General features: G+C 36.8%; 1 protein-coding gene across 1 annotated transcript in view; it reads right to left on the bottom strand.

The window, feature by feature from the left end:
* Window positions 1-27146, bottom strand: part of GPC6 (glypican 6) — a 742847-nt gene that overhangs the window by 501138 nt on the left and 214563 nt on the right. The window contains exon 2 of the mRNA XM_066313437.1: window positions 19478-19636. Coding sequence (XP_066169534.1) covers window positions 19478-19636 — 159 coding nt within the window. The remainder of the gene's footprint in view (window positions 1-19477; window positions 19637-27146) is intronic.

The following is a 27146-nucleotide window of genomic DNA, read 5'->3' as shown; positions in this document are numbered from 1 at the left end:
GACACGCATCTGAGAGGCTTCATCTTCATTTCTTGTACAGTCAATAAAGAAAAGCAGACACTTGTAAGATGTATTCATCTAACCTGCTCTAAATTAGGAAATATGCTGTACCCTGAGAATTCCTATTTCTCTCCGCTGACTATCAAGGGAGTTGAGACAATTTGCTCAGGTGAAGTCATGCAGACACTGGCTGTCATCACCATTCAGGAAAAAAAAAAGAGAGAGAGAGAGAGAGGGAGAAAGGGAGCGAGGAGGAGAGGAACCAAAGGTACAGAGGATGAGGAACTAATGGAAAGCTAAATGGAAAAGGTCTAGTGCCAGAAGGGTTCAACTATGATTCAACTATGCTGACAGAAGAGATGGCTGCAACATCTTAGGAGGGTTCAAAGACTCATGGGGACATTTTCCATCTACCCTCAGCATAATATAAACCCTATGGACCTGGTAAACTGCCCTTCTACCATTTCATGCCCAGTCTGCAAACACTGAGAAGGTTAGAAAATGACCAATGCGGTGTCGTCAGAATTTATGGAGTGATGATTTTTCTTTTCCACTTGATCTGTTTCTCTTTCTTTTCTCATTTCTTGTCTCTCTTTTCCCCATCTCTCTACCTCATATTTACAGTTAAATAAAACTGTGTACTATTGACTTTGGCATATGGTCTCATTTGTACCTTAACTTAATTGCAGAGACATCTCTCTAATAATTTTAATAATTGGATACTAACACTAACCTTTAAGTCCCATGTAACAAAGAAAGAGAATCATCAGGAAGGGGGAACAACAGCAAGCAACATAAATACCTTAATTAATAGAAAGTGATGGGCCAGTGTTTGAACTGCTTCTGGGAAAAGGATGGACAGGTTTGGCATGAAAAGCCTTTGGACCGAGGTTCAAATTCCTAATGACAGCCATTTCCCTTAACTTCGTGCCATGTAAAAAGTTTGTTCTGTGTCACCACCGAGGTTGGAGATGAACACTAACACTAAGATGAACACTACTCATCCCCTGGTGTGTTGGGTACCCTCTTCAGCAGCTGCCTGCTGGCCACGGAGCCACTGATCACTGCCCTTTGAGCCTGATAGCCCAGACGATTTTCTACTCACAGAGCAATCAGATTAGGCAGCCAGGGTCTCCTCAGCTATCAAATGAGAACACTGTTGGAGACAGTGTCAAAAACCTCACCAAAGTCAAGGTATATTACCTCCACGGCTCTTTTCTCATCTGCAGAGCCAGTCATTTAGCTGTAGAGGCAATCAGGTTGCTCAAGCATGATTTGCCCTTGAATGCCTGCCGTGAACACTCGCGGTGCCTGAATGCAGCTGGCCTCACAGTCTTTTAAATTTAACACCTGCAAACTGACAATCTCAGTCCTGCAAGGCTGTTGAACCCTAAACTGATGTTGAAATGACACAGCCAACACCTGCTGCACTTCAGGACATCTTAGATTTGTATTTTTTTTTCCTTTCCTTTCCTTTTTTTTTTTTTTTTTTTTTTTTTTTTAAGAAACAGCAACAGAAATAACTAAATTCTTTAAAATCTCCACATCTCATTCTCTGGGAGTGTCTTTTTATTTCCAAAATCAAATCTTAAAACTAAATAAAGCTAACTTGAAACTAAAAGTGTTTTTAGAGTCATTCAGACATTCTAAATATTAGTTATAAGGCATCTGATTAAAAGCATTTCTTACTGCAGTTTTCTGTGGATGATAACAACCATTCATGTTAATAAGACTATACAGCTATATGCAATGCATTTACATCTAGGACAGTTTTCGAGGTCACATAAAGGTATTTCCAAGAAATTACTGTTGGTATTTTTGTTTAAACCATCATTTTTATTAAGATATCCTTCATGGAGCATTTTCAAATACCAGGTTTCATTATTTCCATTTAAAATAGCATGTTTTGAAATTGCATCCGGGCTACCTTATAAGACATGTATTTCTGTCTTTCAGAGGCAAAGAGAAACAGATCAGTAACTGAAAAGTAAAGGTCAAAGCATAAATCAATCATTTCACTAATAAGCCATCTTCAAGCTGTACAAGGAATAGAAAAACATTTAGCTTTATATCCTCTGTGAGACATTTCAAGAGAAAAGGCTGAAAATGACATCCAATTCCCATCAGTCCTCTGAGAACAGGGCGTTAAGATGCTGGATAGCTCAGAGCTAAGTGCTGTAACACTGTAGGGTTACAGTGCTGTAACAACAGGTGCTAGAAAACTAATACCACATATTCTATGGTGTCAGTTGAAGGAACAGACGTTTAGGTGTATTTATAGTATCTGCAAACAAATTTTCTGTCACCTTCATCTGTTGAAGACATAGAATGCATGTATTTTTCCATATTTCTGTTTGCTTGTATTTATTTTCCTTAAACATTTCTGGCCATAGGACTAGGCCACCTGTGCTTTGCGAAGTACAGCTGTGCTTTTGCCTCTGGACTTGCTTCATCTCCTTCTCTCCTAAGGAGACGAAATGGTTGGTTTTTCCTTTTCTGTTCTTTCTTTCTTTAAATATTTTTGTTTGCTGCTTTGTCTGTTTTATATAGATGTGTGGACATCCTGAGTATGCAATCACAACTATTTGTATCACAGCAAGAAAACAATTAATGTAATAGGTAATTCTCTCAGATAGTGTCCTTATCATTGAAAAAACATTATTTAGCAACAGCTGCCATTTTTCAGTACCTGTGGTATGCAAACGTATTCCTAGACAACAAATAACATGTTTTTTATTTGTCAAATAACATAACTGGAGAGTAGACAGAAAGAATAAAAGCCTGAAACTGCTCTTTACTAAGTGCATGTATTGATGAGCAATACCCTCCTTCCACCTCTGAAATTCATGGGCAAAGCTGGATCTTGGAAATCATGTATCTACCAGAAGATAGCAGCATAAAATCTCTCTCGAGCTTAAAAGGCAGCTCTCTCTTGCCTTTATGAAAAAGACAGTCTTAAGAGGAGTAATAATTAGGTACCACTGATCTGAACTTTTCACTGTCGTTAAAGATAACATTGGTTTTCCAATTCTATATAATAATATGGTAGATATAAAAAAGTTGTCAACTGAGCAAAATTTCTGAAAGACAAACTCTATTTGAAGTCTTTACTACAGAACTTATAGTTAGGAGATTCTGCCTAACAGACAAGAAATGCTGAAAAACATGCTTAACTTCAATATTCCTAATTTAGAGTCAGCTCACTACAGAATGGTGCCTCGGTGGCTTGGGCAGAATTCACAGGCTAAAATCAAAACCTAGCCAGTCCTAGTGAAGTAATGCATTTATTTGCTCATTTTGGAGAAAGCTTGAGGAAATCAAGTATGAGTAGCCTTTTACTGTTTTAGAAATATACTAGGCACTTCAATAACCAGAAAACAGAGTGGTCAATGCAGTAATGGTACTCATGGAAACATTTTTAGTGACAGACAACCTTAAATGTTTTCATGAGAACTGAATCTAAAAAGACTGCAAGTCTATTGCAATTTGGTAACATATCTGAAAAAAAAGGCAAAAGCTTTCTTTGTTTGATAAATAACTGGGGTTCAATGATCCACTTCAGCTGTGGGAAACTGTCATGAAGTTGCAGAGCAGAAATTTGATATGAGAGCAGTGTTCTTTTGAAAGATCAATGATGAGAGGAGGTTATGGCAGAATTTCAGCAACCTAATTAGAGATGTTAGTATTATATACCAAAGAGCTTGTGTCAGACAAAGAATAGTTCATTGTTGGCTTTTTATTTGCAAATGAATCACTAATAATCACCTGGATGAAGGACTAAGCAGCACAGTAATTAAATTTGTAGATTATTTCAAAATGGGAAGTGTTACAACAACTTATATAAAGGGAAAACAAAAAGCCTGTAATGACTGAAAATAAAAACTGGCAGTCACTAGTGAAGTAGGTCCTAACCGGAAAAATGCAAGTGAATGCCTTAAAGACTAATGAGAAAAAATTCAACAGAAATACCTATGGGAAAATTACCTAAATGTAATGTAAAGGTGTAACACTGTTGCAGCATGAAAAAAATCAGTTTCATTTCATAAATTAAAAGACATTGTACACAAGAAACCTCTTTTATGGCAGTATGGTGAACTCACTGAATATTGTGTATAGGTCTGGACATTTCTAGAGCAAAAATCTGAACTAAAAGGAATTTACTAAAAAGTAATTAAAAAACCCTATGAAGGAAATTCAAACTTGGGAAAAAAAAAGGAATGTTTGTTTACAGCAAAAGCTTGGATCAATAAAAATTAAGAAAAACTATGTCTTTCTCTAAAAACTTTATGTCATTACCATCAAGAAGGTTGAGGTATATATAAAGCCTGAGAAAATGCAGATGAAAACCAGACTATGTTCCATTTGCAATTTTGTCACTACCAACTTTTGTGACATCAGACAAGTAAGATTGCCTTTAGGTGCCTCAGTTTCTTTATCACCTCTATAATTACATGAACATTATGATAATTCTTTTTTTCATTTCACAGAGAAGTTAGAAGGCTTTAATTATTAACTAATCTTGATTTAGATTACTTTGAAAAATAATGTAATGTAAGAGAAAATGTAAATAGTAGAATGAAAATAAATGAAGTGAAAAAATATGTCTGAGATACTTTTATAGACAAAAGAACTGTCAAGATTTGGGTATGTTTAACTGTTTGAAAGTTAGCATCCTCGTGGTTCAAAGATTAAGAGATCTGTGATTTACATTCTCATTTAACACCTATGATTTCCATCTCTGCCATTCTGGGAAAATTTTCTTTTGCATATTCATCCTTCTGTGAATAATCCATATGAAGTCTTTCTATGTGACTAAAGAGAATTACGTATTTGGTTAAAATATGACAAGGCAGCACAGCTCTGCAAAATCTGACTACAAATTTTCTTTTCAGCACAGTGTTTTGAGTCTAATTTCAGAAAGGTTGAAGCAGATGCAGAGTTGAAAGGAAGCTCTGTTGTTCAGAAAATGGATATACAATTCATAATGGTCTTTTTTGATAGTGGATAGGTAGGGGATAGTAATTTTCAGACCACATTTATTTAGCTACTGAATTATAATTGCTAAACTTGTTTTCATCCTTTCTTCATATCTCACCAAAGAAGAGACGAAGGCAGAAACAGGAAATCCTGACAATCTGTAAGCTAATGTTCTATACTCAACATTTAAAGTATTACAGATAGATTTACAGCAGCATCAAAAATAGTTCAGTTTCTTCTCTATCTGTATGACTAATCTCAGAAGCATGCTTTCACAAGGAATGTGGCCTTGGAAGTGCTCAACTGTCTAGACATTTCTAAACTAATCTCTAAATTCCTTCCTAAATGACACTGAACTCTTTGGAAATAAATTAGATTATTTTCTTTCCCCTAGTCACAAAAATTGGCATCATTACTCCAAACTTTGAGCTGCCCTGGCCCTGATTTACTTGATACTTAAGTTGGCAAACAAAGATAAATGAGATTTATTTGAAAGATAACTGTCCTCCAAGAAGGAACAGCACAGTAACATACAGCATAACAAATATAATAAGTATAACAAATCACACTATTGTCTTATGAGAAAATGTGGGCTGTTCCCATTGTAAAGCAGAGTACATCTATGTAAAACTTAGATCTATTTCCTGAAGAGACTTCAGGTCAATGCCCCAGCGCCATGTGAATGTGATACTCCATTAACTCACACATGTTTTGCAAACAGAAGCTGAGAAGAAACCTTTTAGCTGTTGAAGAGCTTGCTGCAGTTGTTCACAGCTGGTCTAATAGACAATTTGATAGTGTGCTGTTTTTCCGGGTAGTCTAATGAAGTCTTTTAAACAGACTAAGTGCTAAGGCATTGGTGGGAGCAGTGTCTGGTCCTTTCTTAGGAGCTTGAAATCTACATTACCACTTTGATGTTTCTATGTCACAGTTAAACATAAGCACCTACTTATTGACTCCCGCCTTTTCTCCCCCAAAATTCTCAGAATTTTGACCTAATTTTGTTACTTCCTTGACAGTATTTTGTTCTCATCTTCAAGAGCTACTTGCCATACTACATGGACAGATCACTCAATTTTCACCATTGTCTTTTTATCTCTTCCGCCTCTTTCTTTTATCTAAAGGAGCCACAGCAGATTTTTGCTGATTTTACAAGCTAAACCGGTTTAGTTGATTTGAAGTTGGCTGGTGGTACACATGACCATCACAGTAAGGTGGCCTTGTGGTTGACCCTAAGCTGCAGCATCTACAAGTCTTGAACAACAGAAGTCTAACAATAAACAGATTACATATGTTTATTATATTAATGAAGAAGATTTCGAGTAGGGACAATATCAGGTCTAAGTAGCAAAAGGAGGTGTTAAATAGAATTTCCAAAATCTCTACACAAGTTTTAGGCAAGGAAAACAAAAGTCATTGGTTCAAAGAAGAGTAACTTCAGGCAGTATCTTATTAATCTTTGCAAGCAAAAATAATTTTAATTTTTCCTTTTTTCTGGAAGTCTCTTATTTTAAATTAATTCTAATATTTTGATCTAAAAATGTACTTGTTACAAGATAACTTGTTTTTCCCTTTTATCTGTGCAGCCTTTAGCCATCAGAAAATTATCTTACTACCTGTAGGTCTAGTAATGATGCAACAATTAAAATGAAAGAACAATATTTATCTCCTTATGTAAAATTAACAGCACTGCACAAACTCACAAGCAATATTATCACCCGAGTCTTAATTTGAGAACTACAAATCCCCTGTCCAGGAATACCTTGTTTTGCACAACTACACCTCTGCACTAGGGATGCACAGATCATCCCTGTAAATGGTCACTGGTTCTGTCCTTTTTCCTCCCAATGTTGTATATGTTTTTATTCCAGAGATTACAGAAAGCCTCTCACATCACTGCTATTCCAAAATTACACATGGATTATAGTTTTCTTGGCTATGCTTAAAATATCAAAAAATAAATAACTACAATACAGGGTATCAATAAGGACATTGTCAGTCTGCATATTAACACAGTTTCTGTTTAGGGAATTTGCAAAAAGCATCATTAGAGATGCAAATTAAGGAGATTAAGACATTTAGAAATTTTAGTCAAACCAGAGAAGTGCTATTGTCTTTATGCTGTGCTAAGATTGTTTCCTTTCAAGCTGTGCATTTGAAGGCCTAATTACAGATACTCACATTCTGCAGTCTCTTCAGAGTGGAATAGGAAAAGCAGGTGCCAGGAGGGGGGCAGATTTATGTCCTAGATAATATTCCATAACAACTACAACTCCCTGCTGGTAAACAATCCTCAGGCAACAGCCGCCTACTCTTGTTCATACCTTTAGACAATTCACCAGATCCTGACACTCTAAACAAATAAATCCCCAGGCTGCAAGGGCAATAAAGCCTTGTGGATTGCCAGTGAGAGACCTCTTCTGAGGTGGCCTTCAGGCTTCAACATTTACCCATCCTTTCACGGGACTAAGGCCACCCTAAAATTACAGTCATCTGTCCTTTTCTCACCTCTGAACTTCCCTTCCTCTTCTGCATCACTCTTCTTCCATGCACCTCTTTAGAAACAGACGAACAAAAGCATTTCCTCCTAGGCACAGCACTACAACAGTGATAAAGTTTCAGCCAGCAACATACTGATGCATAAGTAGAAAACCAGATCACGCTTGAGAAACGCATCTCTCAGCAACACAGCTACATAAATCACAAGCATAGCCCAGGTGAAGGTGAGGATAAGGAGTTTCATTTCAAAGGGCTTTTTGTAAATGGTGAGCACAACATTGCTTTGGCTTGTTGCATTTTATTTTATGCATTAGCTGAAAATGCAGTTGATCCCCATGCAAAGTCCTGGCATTAAGCCTCCATATACTTAGGCCCAGCACAAGCTTATCCTTGGGCTAAGAACAGAACAAGGATTTCTCTAGTTTTATGTAGACGTGGATTTCCATGCATATAAAAGAAGGTAGCTCAAAAAGCCAGTCACATTAAGGAAGAGAATGTAGGAATGTAAGATGCCGGAAAATCCAAATAAATCACTATGCTTTTAGGGCTCCCTTTGAACAGTTGAGCATGATATTATGCTGGCATGTATAGTACTGTCTCTCTGGCTCTCTTGTTAGAACTGGTTGATTATTACTTTGAACAAATAGGAATATTTCTTTCTTATCAAAGAATTATGTAAAATCAAAGAAAAAGTAAATACAGGTACACTTAGATTTCTGAGACCAGTAGTACCTTCCTTACCCCCAAAACAAGCATAGCTCGTGAGCCATTAGGACACTTCTTTCTACTTCTCTTTCATTTTCCAAAATCTCTCTCATTTTCATCATTTTCATATTTTGTTTTGGCATAAAAAGGACAAGGGCATGCAGACAGGTCCTGATACAGTGATCTCATATGTATGGAGATTACGTGACAATGAAACTGCTAAAAATATTAAAGATATGCCCATATTTACTCAAGGAGTGTGATGCTATAAATGTGGGGGAGAGAAAATTCTGTTGTAGAATACTTCCTAACCTAAACTGTTTAAGTTCTTAATTTAAATTTCCTTAATGTTAACTTGATATTTAATTTCTCACTGATATACAATTAGACTAGACTGGTTCAGCCTCTATACCTTTATTTAGACTTAAAATTCAATGTGTGAATAAATAAATTACAACTTTTAGAAGCTGAATACCAATATGCTTAGAAGTACACAGTGGCCATTTAAAATGTCGTATCATGTGTGCTTTGGTATGAAAACATGAAGCTGAATTCCAAATATCATGGAGGAAAAGGATGTCTCCGGGCATTGAACTAAGAAGCAGAGTCATTTCAAAGCTGTAGCACTCCACCAGCTGTAGCTCAGTTCCCAGCAGATCCCAGCTAGCTAGGTTTGAGTAGAGCCCAAAAATGATCCTGAGATATCTGAGGCTCTGGAATCCATTCCTCACAGCCTAAAAGCATCTTCAGCTCATGGCCTGTACTGAAACTTCATTATGCACTCTAGAAGGTAAGACCAGCTTCCCTCTGCAAGTTATTTAATGATAGATCAAATTAATTTGTTATTTACTTGTAGGAGTGCCAGGGAAGTTACAGAGATATATTCAACAGTTGATATTGAAGAAACCACTGCTTTCTTGGGAGTGTTTCAGATTTGCTTGTTGGCCAAGCAAAGACTGAAAGCTGACCAAGTGTTAACATTAAAAACTTGTAAAAATTAAAAATGCAATGCGGATGTTTTTCAGAAGCCCAAAGAACTTCACTGTACCACAAAATATATTATTGGAAAAGATTTGATGATAATTTGTTTCTTCATTTTTTATGGCATCATGTTTGAGTTTTTAGCTGAAAAAAACCTTTAGCATTCATTTGAAATCTTTGAAAATACCTGATTATAATGAAATTAAAAATTAAATCTGTATAGTATTTTTGACATGAAATACATATTTCAGCTCTAAATCTTGCTTCTTCCTTTGTGGTGATTGAAACAAGGTGTTTTCTTCATAAATTGTTTCCAGCTTTTGAAAATTAAACAACCCAGTCTGTCTATATTTGCTTAGTCTCAATAGCTACAGTAGACTTCCTAGTCTACATACTTTCACATACACTCATTTATTTTCATGCTTCGAAAGCTTGTTGCATTTTTCCCCTTCAGAGATTCTGTTCCAAAAACTAGTTTACATCAAGCAGAAATCACCTTGTCTTCCACCTACTAAACTTTGCTTCAACTTCTATACAACAAGCTTGTATAAATTGATGCCTTCCTTAAGCTGCATATCCCTGTGAAACTGCTTCAATGTCAGAAGAAGGAAAAAGGAGATAAGAACAGAATTGATTTCTTCAGCACAGTTTTAGCACCTGCGCAAACCAGTTGCTCTTATCAGGGTAAAAATTAATTTGCATACGTTGTACCCACTCACTGATGTTAGCATTCAACAAGTACCTGCTGTTGCCTTTTCCTGGACATGATTTTGCTGATGTTTTATTGACTGAAGATGTCCTACATTTGTGAAATTAGTTGTTTTCTCCTCCTTCCTGCTTTACATGTGTTTAATATTTTCACCATGAGTATAGCTCTTCAGGAGGGATAGTGTTATATCTGTGAGTTGATGAATTTCCTAGCTCAGGAATAGTGAATGTCTTCTAGATGCTTCCATAATAACATAAAAGAAGTATCAATTTGCAGTAAATAATTTCACCCAGGAATGTTAAATTAAGAACCTGCCATATATTAAAGAATATATATTTCAGGCCTTAAGGTTTCTTTTTATTAAAATTCTTGGTATAGATTCAAAGCAGACTTCAAGCAGCAATGGTGTCCACCATCTGTCCCTCCACCAGTGTAAAGATTCTTCCACAGATGCTGCATTGTTACCCCTCTTGGATTGTTTCTGTAAGCCATATACTGTTTTTACATGATTGTAGTTTAACAGATAGCTCATGACACAGTATTTTTGGTCCTCTCTCTTTCTGTCCCCCTCCCCACCACCCTTTGCTGGTTCACCTACTGCTCTATGCTTTGCCCTTCCAGTAACTGCTGTTAAGGACAGGGAGCTGACCTTATGCACTGCTGAAACATTTTAGTGTTGTGTCATTCTGAATGCATAAAGCACATGGGTTACAACTACAGGAAAATTAAAGACTTTATTTCTGATAAAGCTTGCAAACCAATATATACGTATCCCAGAGTAAACATGTGATGCATTACAACAAACACACTAAGCAAAACCATTTCAGTATAACTTTGAAGAGGTGGGAAAGTTGAAAATGAAGATTCCTATTTATGTAAAAATCTTAAGAGCTGAATGAGTGGGAACTGTATCAGAAATATTCAGAAAAATAATCTACAAAAAAAAAAAAAAAAAAAAACCCAAAAAAACAAAAACATGGAGAATCAGTGAAATTTAGAGTTTCAAGGTACTTAGGAAAACTGGAATATTTCAATAATATAGGTGCCATGCATTAAGTTCAAAGTTTTCAGAAACAACACCAGAATGTCCATGCACAGTAAACCAAGCAAGAAACACTGCAATATGGATCATCTAATGAGGTTTGTGCCTTTGTGATCTCTGTTTATTTTACCTGCAGCAGCCTGGCCAGCACAAACTGCACTCCTTATGGTAGTGTCACATTTAAGACCAGCTCGATGGTGGCTGTGGTGTGACATGAACCAGCTTTGTCAGCCCTCACCAGCACACAGTGGGGCTGCCTATGCAGAGAACCACGGCTGCTATTTGCTACCAGCACCCACACAGACAAGAAAGATTACACCCTGGGAGTACAAGCAGAATATGTTTAGTTTTACCTCTCAGCTGTTGGAATAGAATGAGAGCTAATGTAAAGCAAGTGAGGAAGACTTGAGAAGCAATACATCTTTGATACATCTTTCCTATCTTCTTCATGAATTCTGGTAGCTCTGATTTATATATGCAATTTTCATAGTTTCCAGTAGGTATAGCACGAGTAGACCTTCATATGCATGCTTTTAAGTTATCTCTGAAAGTACTCCTATGGCACATAGGCATTTGGGCATATAGCTCCCTATCTTACTGCTGAAAGTAACTGTTCTCCCAGAAATACTTCTCCCAGAAAAAGTGACAGTCCTCACAGATATTCCTCCCAGAAAAAAAGATACTTCCATCTTCTTCTGGTAAACCATAGAGCTGAGGAAAAAAAAAAAAAAAAAAAAAAAAAAAAAAGGGGTAAAAAAGGGGAAAACAAACAAAACAAACAAACAAAAAAAAAATTGAAAAATAGGGGACAAAAAGAGGAAACTTTAATTTAAAAGAAACTAAAAAAATCTCATACCTAAGCAGAGAAACATAGAGTCCTTAAATAATTTTTAAGTATACAGGAACCTTTTCATGATACACTAAGTTTCCTTTTAATTTCCCAGTTGTTTGAACACACAGGCAAAAGAATCAGGGAAAGAAGGTCAGCAAAAAGATAACAATGCTTGTTATTACAGCCAAGAGATTATTCTAAAAAATAGTATTTCTGCATTTAAAGAGGGTTGAGGACAACAAATGAGAAATTATAAGCCAACAGTTCCTATTATCCAAAGTGCTGACAATATTTATGAATACCCTTTTTTCATAGCTTGGGTTTTATGTACAGTGGCTATTTTTTATTCTCACAGCATGGTTTTTGTCCTTGATGTGTGACAGGTAAGCACCTGCCATCAGAGTTAGAATCATGCAGGGGTAAGAGATTCTCCATTGGACAATTGCAAGAAGACATCAGTATTATGGACTTGAGACTGAGTCCATTATTAATTACTCTATTCTTGTCTACGTGCATCTGAAGCGTCTTTAATGGCAGGGGATTTAGTATTTGTAAATCAGTAATTTTGCTTATGGGTTGCTGTTTTAAAGGATTGGACACTTAGAAAACAATTTTCATCATAAAATATTAAAAACATACACTGTTCAGAGCTTCACTGAAGATTAAATGCCATTTGAATTCAACAGGATAGTGTGGTTTTTTTCAACAGGATAAGATAATGACTGACCTCTATAGTGCCTACCTGTCTCAGTATTGCAAATGATGTTTTCCATAAAAAAAAAAAAAAAAAAAAAAAAAAAAAAAAAAAAAAAAAAATCTGCAAAAGGGGGGGGGGAGAAAAAGCACAGAAGAGAGTCTCAGAAGTGTTTTAGATGTTTCATTCCTTTATTCTGTTCCTTGGGGTGGAATTTATCTGGACAAATGTATAAGTAAGTCCAAAGTATACGCATGTAAGTCATAACTAAATCCCCTTTCTAATCCATATAGAAAAATATGTACTCCACGGAAAGATTTTTCCAGATCTACTTGAGGCGTAAACTTTACACTAATGTGACTTGCAGCTTTCATTCCCTGTTGACTACTGAGGGTACTTACAGGAACACTCTATATCATGGTTATCTAATCGTCAGCAAGGCAAATTCTGCTTTCTGTTGCATGGGAAAAACACCATATTCCTGCCCTCTCAAAGCCTGTTTGGATTTGGCTACACCTGGACAACATGCTTTCGGAGGAGATCTGTTTGACAGTGGCTGATGCCCACCTACTCCAACTCGGGGTAACAGCTTGTTCTTTGCTTTGCAGCTTCATAAATTTGATGCAGCTGGTTAGAATATTATTGTTCCTCTGACCAGCTGCACTTCGGAAATGAAACTGAGGAAGAGCAGAGCCCATCCAAATGCACAAAGTGCATTTCCAACTGCAGGGAGTGTGCGGAAGACATCCAATCTCAGAATGTTGACTTTCAGTACTGGACTTGGCCAGGTTACAGGAATTAGCATCCCTGAATGGAAACTGTTCTTATTACAATGCAAACCATTCCTATCCAAGTTTTGTAGGCTTGCCACCTCTCCTCTTCTGGTTAATTAAACAAACAAAAAATTGCTTTAATGTAGTTGACAAATTTTGACATAATATGTGAAATTGATTAACAGTAATCTCAGGGCAAATCTTACAGGATTAGAGCCTAAAATTGTTTGTAGGCAATATAAGTTTCTCTCAGACTGTAATCAGCTGATAGGATTTTGATCAGGTGTAGAATATTTTATTTTCAAATTTGTGTCAAATTTAAGATATGGAATCTCTTACTAAGAATCTCTTTAATGCTTAGAAACTTGTGCCAGATGTCCAATGAAGACTTGCAAGCCATTACATCCTACAAGTCAACAGATGTTGCATTTCTTTAAACCTTCTATTTGCTGTAAGGTCTGAATTTTGGCAAACACAGAAGTTATGTAGTGTGTTAAACCACTAGTTGAATTATATGTAAACTGTGGTTCTTCTAGCACTGTTACAGCCAAGCAGTTGTGGATTTTAAAAATCCACCTGTCCCACAGTGGATTTTGCATTTGATGCGAAACATGTTGCAAAGCAACACTGAAATACGGTAAAACAAATTAAAAACAAATAAAAAAACCAAGTAAAACCCACCACCATCTTGCCCATGAGGAAGCCCCAGAATACCTAGTAATCCAGCTTTGGTATGGTGTAGCCTACATGCTGCCTCAGACATGGCAGCACTGGAAAAATATAAGTATATATTTGTTTGATTTTCCCACACCCCATAGAAGCCTCCTGCCTCTCAAATAGGTCTGTGGAAAAGGCAGTCCTTTATGACTTCCTGCTTCCAGAAACCAACCAACCGAGCCAAAAATCCTCATGTGGAAACCATGTCCTTTTGCTTTGCATGCATGGAAAGCAAAGCATTAAAAAATATCCAGATGGATCCTTTACCCACTGATCACGACAGCACTAGAGTACAAGTGGCCTTTTGTGTTGCTGTATTCCTCTTCCTCTGCAGAAATCCACAGACATCAGTGAGCCTATAGGAATGAGCTATAGGTAGGCTGGCAGGCTGGGCAGCAAGAGCAGGAAGAAGGGTGAACAGAAGGAGACTTACACTGGCTATGCAACTGAACTTCAGTATGTTCCAGCTTCAAGCACCAGCCTTATTTAACTTTTCACACTTTTTTTTTTTTTTTTCCATGTTTAATGAGACACTTATACCTGGCTATAATAGTTCATGCCTTTGAAAAGTTCTTATTTTGTTGGAAACCAACTTCGCACACCACATTTTTTTCGCGCTAGTATCAAGGAAAGATTCAAACCTGCTATTTTTCTACAAGTTCTTTCATAAAGTGTGCAAGAAAAGGGAATACAGGGTGTCTGGGACTTTAGCTATTCTTGTAGGTATTATTATGGGAGATCATCTGTGAAACTTTCTTTGCTGCCCTGTAATTTACACCACTACTGCTGGTAATGACTGTAAGATATATATGAGTGGCACTAATGGGTATGGATCACTGTTCTCCTAGACTGCAAAGAAAAGGCGCAATGGGAATGATGGCACTGTATGATAGATCAATGCAGCTGCAGATTGGTCCTTTGGCTATTCAGGTTATTTTCCTTAAAAGGCATCATGCCTCACATATTCTGCTGAAGGCTATCCATATCCATTCAAGTTCATGATAGCTTTTCTTCGACATTCCTTCATTATTAACACCACTGCTAGGACTTCCAGTGTAATTTTTAATGAGAATGAGGAGACAGTGTGTCTTTTATCAGGTTCAGATCTATTTAGCTTAAATTAAATCCCTTTGTTATATTTTTCCCTATTCTTGTTCAAAGGATCAGTGAGAAAATGTCACTGAACAGCTACTTGTCTCCTCATTAACATTCATGACAAAACCTTCCGGCCGGGCTGGTTTCAGTTGCTGATGGAGCAATACTTAAAAGAAATTGGCTTGTGTGCGAAACAGCTGCTCAGCAATGTCACTATGCAAGGGAATTGGTGATAATAAGTTGATACTATTACAGCTACACTGGTAGCATAATATATTTTAAGCAGCTTTGAGGTATACAGTAGAGGTCTAAGAAGTGGAGTATGATTACTTGTCTGTTGTTAGGAATAGGGAACAGCTGATCATTATGTGTTTGCTTATATGGGTTAGTCTTACACAGCCTTGAGGTAAGAGAAAAATTCGTATCTGCTGGAATTCTTTACTTCCTGTGTGTTTCCTATCTGCTGGAAAGACCTTCTTTTCTTTTCCTATTGTTTGGAAGGGTATGTGTGTCCCATTGCCAAAACAGGTATTGCACTCCTTGTTAGACCACTGAGCACTTGATGTTTCACAGGAATTTTTCTCATTTCAAGGCTTTATTTATTTGGCAAAATTCTTAGGAGAAGATTTTATGGATCCTCACACACCTATTAGTGAAATTCCAGATACTGATTTTGCTTGCAATAACCATCCAGTATGTCAGTGCAATGACCAATATGCAGATGGTGGCAATACAGATGAAAACATCTACACGTAAGGCTCCGTCTAAAAACAACTGGCAGCTGGCCTTATGTTGTGTAGTGACTTATGCTAACCCACACCCCTTGTCTAGAACATGGAAACAATGAAAAATTATATTGTCACAGCTTTGGTTCTGAGACATCTTTGGACCTCATATACTATCAGGAATAAATGAGTCTAGAAGAATGGAGCAGTCAAAAGTCCCAATACAATGACAGCCCCTTAGAATTGTGGAGTAAAAATGAATAAGAAATGAAAGCATATAAAGAGCTTTAGGATGCAAGAACTGATTGGCAGTTAAAAGAAAGGTATAATTTTTCTCATCATAGATTGCTCCAAATCGCTTAGTAATTTCTAAAGTTCTCTGTTACATATTTCATCTTTAGCTTCTATTCCCTTTAATTATTACAGATTTTTTTTTCTTGTAAAGATTTGGAAGCACCAAATCTTTAACGCACTTCAGGTGAAACAAAATATGAAAGTGACACAGAAATTATATAGGAACATTGCCAGCAGGCTGAGGGAAGGGAATCTTCATCTCAGCTCAGCATTGATAAAGACACACATGGAGAGTTAGGTCCAGGTCTGCACTCTCCAGTACAAAGATATGGACAAAGTGGTGCAATCCCATCCAAGGGCAGTAAGATGATGAAGTAAGAAGATACCTATTCTAAAAGCAGAGGCAGAGACAATTGTGACTGTTCAGCCCAGAGAAGAGAAGGCACAGGGGATCTCATCAACGTGCATAAATATCTAGTGGTGGGATATATAGCCCACTGAGAGCAATGGGTACACTCTTAAGAAAACAAAAGAGGAAATTCCATGTAAACACAAGGAGACACTTCGTTGTGAGGATGGTCAAACACTGGCACAAGTTGCTCAAAGATGCTGTGCAGTGTCCATCCATGGAGGTATTAAAAATATGGCTGCACATGATTCTGGGTGACCTGTGATAGCTGAGCCTGCTTGGAGCAGGAGGATTGACAAAGCCAACCCCATCACATCTCAGCCATGCTCAGATTCTGTGCTTCAGTGTAAGAATGTTTGTCTCATCAGAGGCTGAACAGACAATGTTCAAGTTACAGCAGACTGAGTTTCCTTTTAGATTAAATCATGAATAGGAATCTGGGAAAAAATCCTGAAAAGGAAAACAGATCTCAAATAGCCTCTCAAAACTGAAATCATAACATCATTCTATCTATGGTTAAGTGTGTGGGGCAAAAAAGAAATTAAGAAAGACAAGGCTTGTGAAGGTCAGATCAAAATTCAAAAGAGTTCATATATGTCTAAAAGGTCTTATATTGCAAAACTTAACATTACCCTAGAACATCTAGTACAGCATTAAAAAACCTCTGTAATATCTATAAGATATCCCCTTGATGTCCTTTCAAGAGTTCTCAAAATTATTTGAATGTACAAATCTAAACAAAACAGAGCTTGGCAGCAACTATAGTTGAAATTACCTCCTCAAGGGAGCAACACTGATGTCTGTCTCAACATTACTTAGATATTCATATATTCTTTTAGTGCTTATATATGCTGTTCCTGACAAACATCGGTACTGTGCAAAACTTCCATAAAATCATCGCAATCGGCTGTACCTGTTTTGCTATTTGTGGTGTACTAGCGTTAAATGGCAGAATCATGTGTCAAAATTGCTTTGTGCACAGTACCAAATTAAAAAACAACAACAAAAAAATGGATTATATTTGAACAGTTAAAACATGGACCTTAGCTATCAATCTTAATATTGCTTTATATTGAAAAGCATCATCATATTTTAAACTGCATCTAGAAATCTAGCTGATTTTACACTGGAAGTCTACTTCGGTGAATATATTTTTCCATTAATGTCTTTGCCCTTCTGGAAAGAAGCAGTTTTTCCATGCAAGTGAACAAATTTTCGATAACTTCAGACAAGCATTAAAATCTTGAAAGCATACACCAAGTTCAAATGCTCTACTGATAAGACATCACATTGCAAATTCCCTTTAAAACATCAATAATAAGATAGAAGAAACAACTTAGTCTTTTATTCCAAGTTTCTGTGGAGCAGATCCCAGAGTGGAGTACACCCAATCAGGAATGTTCAGCCATACCATACCACCATTAAGACACAGAACTTCAGATTACTTAAAAAGCTGTAATGTCCTTAAATTCAATGCAATACAGAAAGGCCTGATGTTGACAAATAATTAGCAAAATGCTGTCTGAGCTCTGTGGTCAATGAGTTCTGTGTTTCCAGTGTGCTGAATGGTCAGTGAACACCAGCAATCACCCGTTTCCTTCTAGAAAACAAAAAAAGCCCTGTGCAGGCCATAGATGGTTTGAAACGTCTGTTCTGCTTGCACACTCATCTTGTAATACTACACACAATTTCTAGATTTTTTTTTTAAGATCCTTTGAAGACAAGAACATATTTTAAAATCCACTACATTAAAAAGTTACACTTCCATATTAAAAAGGGATGTCATCACAATTCAGAGCAGTTCAGTCATCTCTACCTTCCAAGGACATTCTCTAAATTACATTAGCATCTGATCTGCTGCTGGGGACTTTCCTCCAGCTCATCCTCATATTACACATTTTCCATTCCCTTTTTTTTAATAATTCATTTTTTCTTCTGTGTCACATTGAAAGAATCAATATTAGAAAAAAAGCCTTTAATTGGATAATAATACAGAATTACCCCAAGGAGTTAGAGACATATTCACTTCTTTCTGAATGGGACCAAAGAGTTTTGAAGCAAGCTTCCAACTTCAGAGTAATACTTCCACCATTCTCCTAAAAGTGTGCATAAGATCCATCACCTGGGTAAAGTCAGCTTTACCCACCTAGTTGCAGGCTTTTCACCTACATGAAATTCTGTAATTCTCTTTGCAATGCTGATTTACACCTCTCAATGCCAGACCCTTTTCAACTTACACACAAGCAGAAATGCTCAGGGTGATACTTTCAACACAAATACAGATTTCATATTTAGATAAAATCATGATTTGAAAATATGGACACAACCATAAAAAACAGATTAATGTTCATTATCAAAGACAAACTTAGCAAATTGTGCCACCATAACCTTGATCTTGAAAAGATTTTATAAAAGTTGATCACAAGGAAATAAAACCCTCTAATCCTTTTCTGTTCCTTCTAGGTAGAAAAGAAGTGTTCAATACTGCTTAAGTGGTTTGTATGATAATCTCTCTCAAACACAACTTGAGGGCTTAGTGTTTGGAAGTCAGAAGTCCTCTTAGAGCCTCTGTACATCACAAGAAAATCATGCAAGAAAAAAAAAATAGCCTTAAGGCTATAAAAAGGCAGACTACACAAATACTGCTCTGCAATAACAAAAATCAAGGGAGATCCACAGTTCATCTTGCAACAGTGAACATAATTACAAACCTAATTTTTGCATTTGAAACTAGGAGACAAAAATTATAAACCTCTCTATGCATATCTAATCTTTTTTTTCAACATTAGCCAAGCCTGCAGGCACTTAACAGTCTGATTCTTGATGTCATTGTAATTAAAGGGAATGCTCACAAGGCTGATAAGCATACCAGCTGTATATTAACCCTTATCTTAGCCAAACTGACAACTGCAAACGCGATATCTAATTGTAAAGAAAAGAACATTGGAATTTATTATGGATGTTATGGACATTATGGATTTTAAATCCCATAACCTTGAAAATAAGTGAATTATATCCGGCCTACCATCAAACTTCTTGTGCCGGGATACGAAAGTCGTGCGTACAAAGTGACTTGTCTCCTCCACTAAGTTTTCAAACTCCAGTTTGCTCTGTTGGCTTAACTTGTCCTCCATTTCTGAGGTGCAGCATGTATATTCCTGAGGGCAGATTCTCAAATGTTCCCCTGGAATCGCAAGAAAAGAAGGAATTAGAAATATTTTAACATACATAGAAATTTGCCAGAACCAAAAGTACGTGATGGCTCTTCCATTTGGGTGGGCTACCCAGGGAGCTCCTTAAGGCTTGACTTAAAGAGCTTGACAGGAAACATCTTGAATTTGTACGAACAACTTTGCCATAGCTGGGTATTCCTGGCAGGGGAGAGCAGACACACTTTGCAGTTGTTTTGATACTTCAAGAAGTAAAACTGCCTCACATCAAAAGTGTTCTCCGACTCTGAAGAAGCCTTCCACATTTACTGAAGCATACCTAAAATTTGAAAAACAATTGCTTGCTTTCTGTTTGCATTTAAATTGTCTGGAGAAATATGAAGTGACATGACCTAGTGAAAGTGAAAAGTAAAGTGAAAATTGCGAAACAGAAATTATGCATTTGTTGTCAAAACCTAAAGAGCAGAAATTAGGCATTTTTGAAGACAGATCCCACTTGCCCAAGTGCATCAAAACGTTCTTCCCTTCTCCCCTTCCTTCCCTTCTGCTTAAGTGTATTTTAATGATTATGTTTGGTTTTCTTGGGCAGCATTTCTTGTCAGACTGAGCAAGTGCTCTGCTGAATAGGAGAAAGCAATGAAGAGTTTAATTAATGCTTACATTATATGGAAATACAACGTAAAAGGTAGTGAAAGCCTCTTATTTAATTCAATATATTTATCTCTTGAAGCACTCTGCCAGTGGCCACTCAGCCACTTCTGACAATATTGCTTTCTTCAGTACAATTTGCATGTGGAAACCAATTCTTCAGCTCATGGTCTGTTATTACATGAAATGTGAATTTCCAATTGACACTGTACTAAGGGTGTCAGAAACATTTAGCTTGGTTTGTACAAAGGCAGAAAATTCTACCATTTCCTCTTGAGAAATAAAAAGAATGATCTGCCTGTATGCTTAAAGTAAGGCAATGAAAACATTTAGCTTTCTGTACACCAAATCCTGATTAAAAATCCCGCTGCAAATCTCTTAAAGGTGCAAATAAAATGATATACAAAGCCCAAGGGTTAAATAAATACTGGGGATCTGATTCTCATTTATATTGAGGCTCCTTTCTACCACTGCTGAGCCATAAAGAAGACGTACATGCAATTTATACCTACTTTAAGGCTGCTTTTCACCATTCTTATTATGTAGTGAGGAGAACCAGGCCCTAAGTTTTATGCTTCCCAAGGGTATAATACATTTAGTTGCTGCATCATTTTGAAGACAGCATCAAAAAGAGGTTTGCACATGCTTAGAATAAACACTATCTTGCGTTTGCCCACACCTTATTTTAATTTATGTTTCAGTTCTCCAATGAAGTCTTTTAATTTGAAATTTAGTCATTCTTCAACTCTGACTCTTCACCCCATCTTAATTTGTTTTTTCTGCAAGAGTTCATAATATATGAATTATATTGTCATGAGATTTCTTTTAGCAATCTCAAGACTTTTAAAAAGTTCACAGCTATATATCTTCAGAAAGGACCATTTTATTATTATCAGTTACTGTTTGGCAGTACTACTTACTAGTCCCAGTCATTTCCAAATGAACCATGATATAAAACTTTATATAAACCTGGGAAAAAATTATATCCCATGACCATCAAAATAGTGTAAGGATTTCTTCCCATGTCTGCTACACCCTCCCAACACAAAATTAATTCCTCTCCATCCTCAAAGTCACACATCTAAGCCATAAACAACACATGCAGGGACTGGTGAGCCAGCTGCTGTCAAACATAAAAGATAGTGGCAAACTAATGTTTGCCTTACCCTCTACATCTCTGTCACATTAAACTGCAACTATTCAACAGGTAAGGGAGGTACCATAATATGAAACAATAAAGGTTATTTCAGTAACAGTAATGTGAGTTTTTATTAGATGTCAGAAAGACAAGTAAAGCTGAAATATTGTATCATTAGCAGTGCTGTGTTCTTGATTAAATGAAAAAAATACCCCGTGTCTGCAACCCCCTTTCCTCAGTAAATCCAGGGTTTTTTCCTTATTGAAAATACCTACTTTCCCAGTTCCAATCAGAGTAATAGTTTATGTTTTTTATTATGATAATGCCCTCTAGTGCCATTGCAACCAAGAATTTTTATAAAATTCACTTTTCTTTCCTCTCTTTATCTGAAGTTATTTTTCTTTTTTGTCTGGCTCCATTGGTTTTTCAGAATAGTCAGGCTCTAAGCTGGACTAATAGTTATCATCATGGCACTGTGCTTAGCAAGTAACAGCCATGAGTCTAAGTTTTTTAAGAGACTGTATTATGCTGAGTATTATGACAAATTAAATTCTATTGAACAGTCATTTTTTGAGAAATAGTAATTTTTTTTTTCTTTGATTTATTTAGAGTCTTAGTTTTGCTTTGCTACAAAAATGATTTCTCACTTTGGCTGCTACAAACTCATTCAGATTCCTACTGCATTGTTTTCTTATTCATGTGTTAATATGAAGTTTCGTCCTTTTAATTCACTGGTTATTCCTTCATTCATGAGGCTCTTGACTGTAGAAACTCACATTCATCAGAAACACTCACAACTTCTACATTACCTCACTGCCTTTTTCTACCAACAATATGTCTCCCTAAATTATCTATACTAGGCACTCATCATCACTATGAAAAATGTGCCATACAATAATGAACTTTTTTCAAAACACATTTCTAGTTCTTCTCTCCTCCCTGTCCATAAAGTCCCTGCATTTCTGCAGAAAGAAATAATAATGGAAATACTATGCTACTCTTCATATTCTGTTTTGAGATTTTTGCTTCCTTTTCTTTCCTGCACTGCAGGATCAGTCCAGACTACAGATAAAGCAAAAGGAAAAGCATTTTCCATTGGACCACAAAATGGAGTCTTTGTATGCTTATGATGTTCAAGTTAATTTTGTAAAAATAAAGCTTTTAGAAATTTTTGCTCGTAAGTCCTGCAGTGGTTATACTGACTGTGACTGCACTTTCCAGAAGTTCATAACTTGCACAAAAGCTCATGAGCAAGGCAAATGAAACTCTCTGACAAAGTAATTTCTCTGTGTTTAATAATTTTTCCTTTTAAAAAGCATGATTGTCATTTTGTGCTTGTTCTTATCAAACCTCCAAATAATGTTAGAATTGCCAGGTCATTAGTTCTCTCCTCGTAAAAAAATAAACCAAACAAAACCCCAAAAACCCCCAAAGCAAAACAAAACAGAAACAAACAAACAAACAAACAACAACAAAAAAACCCACAAAAAAAACCAAAAAAAAACCACCACAAAACAAACCCCCCACACTTTTCTCAGCATGAAAGTAGGGGGTTTGGGTTTGTTGGGGTTTTTTTGTAGTGTTTTGCTGGGGGATTTTGCTGGGGTTTTTTATGTTTTGTTGTTGGGTTGATTTTTTCCCCTCCTTTTTTTGTTTTTTTGTTTGTTTGTTTGGTTGGTTGTTGTTTTTGTTGTTATTAGTTAGTGTGGCTATTTTTAATTAAGGCATGTGTGCTTTATTTTGGATTTTTTCTTCTTTTGTGCAAATCTGTGATCTAAAAGGTTATTTGCATTGAAATAACTCTGCAGACTAATTTGATTGTGCTTTCTCTGATTTTTTGAATTGGATCATTTACCATTTGCATTTTGTAAAACATTGTTCTATTACCACAGAAAGAGTTTAATCACTAATCTGTGTATTTACATACCTCAAGTATTTTGCAGGCTGAAAATGTGCTCGTAACTAATGTACCAGTTCTTGCCCTGGGAAACTCCATATGGTCTAGGTTCTTATGCTAATTTTAGCAACGATTTTTATGGCACAAGTGGCATTGGTTATTACTGACTAGTTTTCCTTGCTGGAAATGGTATCTCCCCAAACAAGACTGACATGAGTGTAGTTATACTGCACCAGCATTCTGCCAGGCTGAACAGCTATTAACTCAATATTCCCAGCAACCTACCACTACTCTTCTAACCACTGTTTCCAGCTGAAGATGCTGACCTACATATCTCTCCTCATGTGGCTTATGTTATATAAATCAAATCAATTGCCTACTACAAATTCAGCTACCAGTATTCAATTTCAGTTTTATTACAGCTGTAATCTCACACCTGCCTTCACATGATCCAAATTGGCAAGTTTTGCAGTTGAATTTGGCAATCCTGCTAGCAATGCTGCTTTGAAGTGTGATAAAGCAATTTATAAAGCACTTGTTTTATATTCAGATGTATTGCTGTTTGGTGTCCTTAAAATGTGCTACAAAACTCAGAAGTCTTTAAAAAATTGCAACTTACAGCTCTCAAGTTGAATAAATGCTTTTACTGCGTATAAAAATGCCAGAACTGATCTGAGCGTGGTAACTACTTGCAGAAGATACAGTCTGAAGGATCAGTAAACCCTATGGAATATAACATTACCATTAACAATTTAACCACCAGATTTCCTGAGCATCTTGGTTAGATTATTAGAAATGGAAGTGTTATCACTTAACATATTTAACATCAGGCAGAATTTTTAATGTGTCATGTTGCAAGTTTAGCAATTTTGGAAGCAATTCTTTCTCAGGCAGTCAAAATTTTATAGTTCCTATCTTAATCATAAATTTAAAACCCTGATAGTAATCTGTTCCCAGAATGGTAGGGCTAACTGTATGACTGGAGAGAATAGAAGCAGAGTCACAATCCTGTGTCATAAATCCAGCAATGAATAAAAATTATTAAATAAAAGGGGTAAATTTAAGGTGTGCTTTCAAACTTGATCACCTTGCATGCATCAATAGAGCCTAAAAGAGGAAAAGATAGCTCTACATTCTTCATCTCACAGGTTACATTGATGTGATTTGGCTTTGTCATTCACTGTGCACTTTGAAACTTGAAATGCTTGCTTCAGACCTCGTCATATTCAGCCACTTCTGGAGAAAGTAGTGGAATTTAGTAGCAGTATGAACTTAAATGAAGACAAGTATGTAGTCCTGCACCTGGAACAGAATAGCCAAAGTGCCCAGTACATGTTGATACCTGTGTGGCTGGGGAGATGCCTTGTTAAAAAGGATGGGGGCTCTAGTGGACACCCAGACAACATGAGCCAACAACATCCTGCAGCAGCAGGTGATAAATCTGATACTGGGTTGCATCCCCAGGGGCATTACTAGCAGAGGTAGAGACACGACCATCCCACTATACTCAGTGCTTGTCTGGCTGCATCTGGAGCACCGTGTCCCATTCTGGGTCCCACAAGTCAAGAAAGATGCAGACTGGAGAGGGTCCAAAGGAACATCAAGAAGATGATCAAAAGACTGGAGAACCTGCTGCGCAAGGAAAGACTGAAAGAGTCAGTTTTTTTTTTTTTTTTTCCCCTGGAGGAAGAGAAGGCTCAGAAGAGACCCAGTCAAGATATTAAAGTGCTTAAAGGGAAGGTACAAAGAGGATGGGGCTCCTGTCTTCACAAGGGCCCACAGGGAAAAGACAGATAGATACAAACAGAAGACAAAAGACACAAATCCATCAGGAGAAGTTTCACCTTGGCATAAGAAAGAAATTATTTAAAGTGAGAACAATCAGTCACAGGGACAACCTCCTTGGAGACGTGGTGGATGCCTCATTGCTGGAGGTTTTCAAGGTTTGAATGGACAGGGCGTTCCTTAACCACATCTGGGCTCCCAGATGATCTGCCAGAATTCCTTTCGAAGTGAGCTCTTCTGTGGTTCTGTGATTAGGTACTTCAGAACTTCCTACCTCTCAGAATTATGAAGGACTGGAACCACTTGACTTTTGTTTCTAAGGTAACATTTCCCACCCAATTTTCTGTATTTTTTTATTATTTTAAAAGATTATTTAAAACCCATGATTAATAGAGTTAAAACAAAGTCCTCCTTCAACTTTAACCCTTGTCCACTGTTTTCAGATTTGGACAATTTTCAGTATGGGTGATGACGTTTCTGAATATCTACTTTTTTAAGTTTTCAATTTAAGCTCTCTGGTGAAATTCAGAAGCATAGGAGAATCTTAATGATCACATTATTAATTTTCTGCTAGAGAAAGCTATACTTCTGCAATACACTTGCACCATTCTGTCACACACCTGCTGAGAGAAAACAGTGCTGTAGAAGAATTTAACTAACAATCATCTTTAATTTGAAAAAAAAAACCCAAGCAGCACTATCATGTTTTCTGCATTAACTTGTTTAGCAGTTAAAAATAAATTAGAAACACGAGTTTTAGCATTTCAGGCAATATTCAAATAGCAAAAATTAAAATATCATTTTGTTGGACAAAACCCTGTTCTCTAACCAAAAAGTCCTAAGGCTCCTTCTGACTTTGCAATTATCTTCTCTGTGGGGTAGAACAGCCCTGCAAGCAGCCTCTGTAAAACTGCACCTGACATTCAAGTCACAGACTGAACGTTCCTACTCAAACGACAAGGAAACAGATTATGTTTTAAATTAATTCCATCGTAATATTGGCCTGACAAGTGATGACAGGAGCAATATTTGCACAGAAAATGACAGCTGGAGGAAGGGAAGGAAACCTGTCTGTAACACACACATCGTGTCATCAGACAGCTCTCCTAATTTTAATCAAAGGAATATTGAACTTGAAAACGTTTTATGTCTGGTGGACTCCAATAAATCTGTGCAACTACCCCAAGAAAGAAACTGACTCATTTATTTGCCTCGGACTCAAATCATCCTTGCTCAGATTCCTTTTGTTCCTTGAATTGTTTGAGGTCAATTAAAAAATGAATGCCTTCCAAACGGACTGATAATTAGTTAACAGTCTCTTCATTACAGGTCCCACAGGGAACATTCATTTACAAGAAGCCCTGACCCTGCTGTCCTTGGGAAGATTTCAGTAATAAGTTACCGAAACCGAGGCCAAGTCAAACTTGTTCAGACTAAGACTATACAGATGCTAAAGAAAGAACTGAAGTCCCTCGAGTATTCCTAACTAAACTACTAGAGGCAGTACCACTACTCCTACACTCAGGATCATTTTATTTTCCAAGCATACACAGTCAGACAAATTGTTTTTTTGATAGCACAGTTTGTGAGAAGAATCTTTAGTTACCTCTTGGAGAGTGTATTACTGGCTTTGTGCTCAGTGCCTTGTGGACAGTAAATGGTAAGGCTGTGATTCAGCACTGACAGTTTCATCATCTCACTGGCTACATGGCTGCAATTTTCTGATTTCAGAGCATGCTCACACCTGGGAACAGTGGCCAACACTCTCTCCCCCTCAAATGATTTTTGCTATTTATTATGTCCCCTACTATAATAGCAGAAATATCTTATATAGCATTATAGTGAGAAGTAGAATCCAAGCAGCATATTGCTTTACCATCACCATAAAACACAATGCAAGGCAGGCTTTAAATTTAATCCACCCTCATAACAATTTCATGATGAAGACAGCAGGATGAGATTGTACACATTCATGTATTTATAAAGATTTTAATCAACATTCTTCATGTAAAACTGAAATCCAAAGATATGATTGCAGCACACGGTGTATCAGAGA

This window comes from Sylvia atricapilla, chromosome 2, assembly GCF_009819655.1.
Source record: "Sylvia atricapilla isolate bSylAtr1 chromosome 2, bSylAtr1.pri, whole genome shotgun sequence".
Classification (NCBI taxonomy): domain Eukaryota; kingdom Metazoa; phylum Chordata; class Aves; order Passeriformes; family Sylviidae; genus Sylvia; species Sylvia atricapilla.
This window is presented reverse-complemented; position numbering and strand designations above follow the sequence as displayed.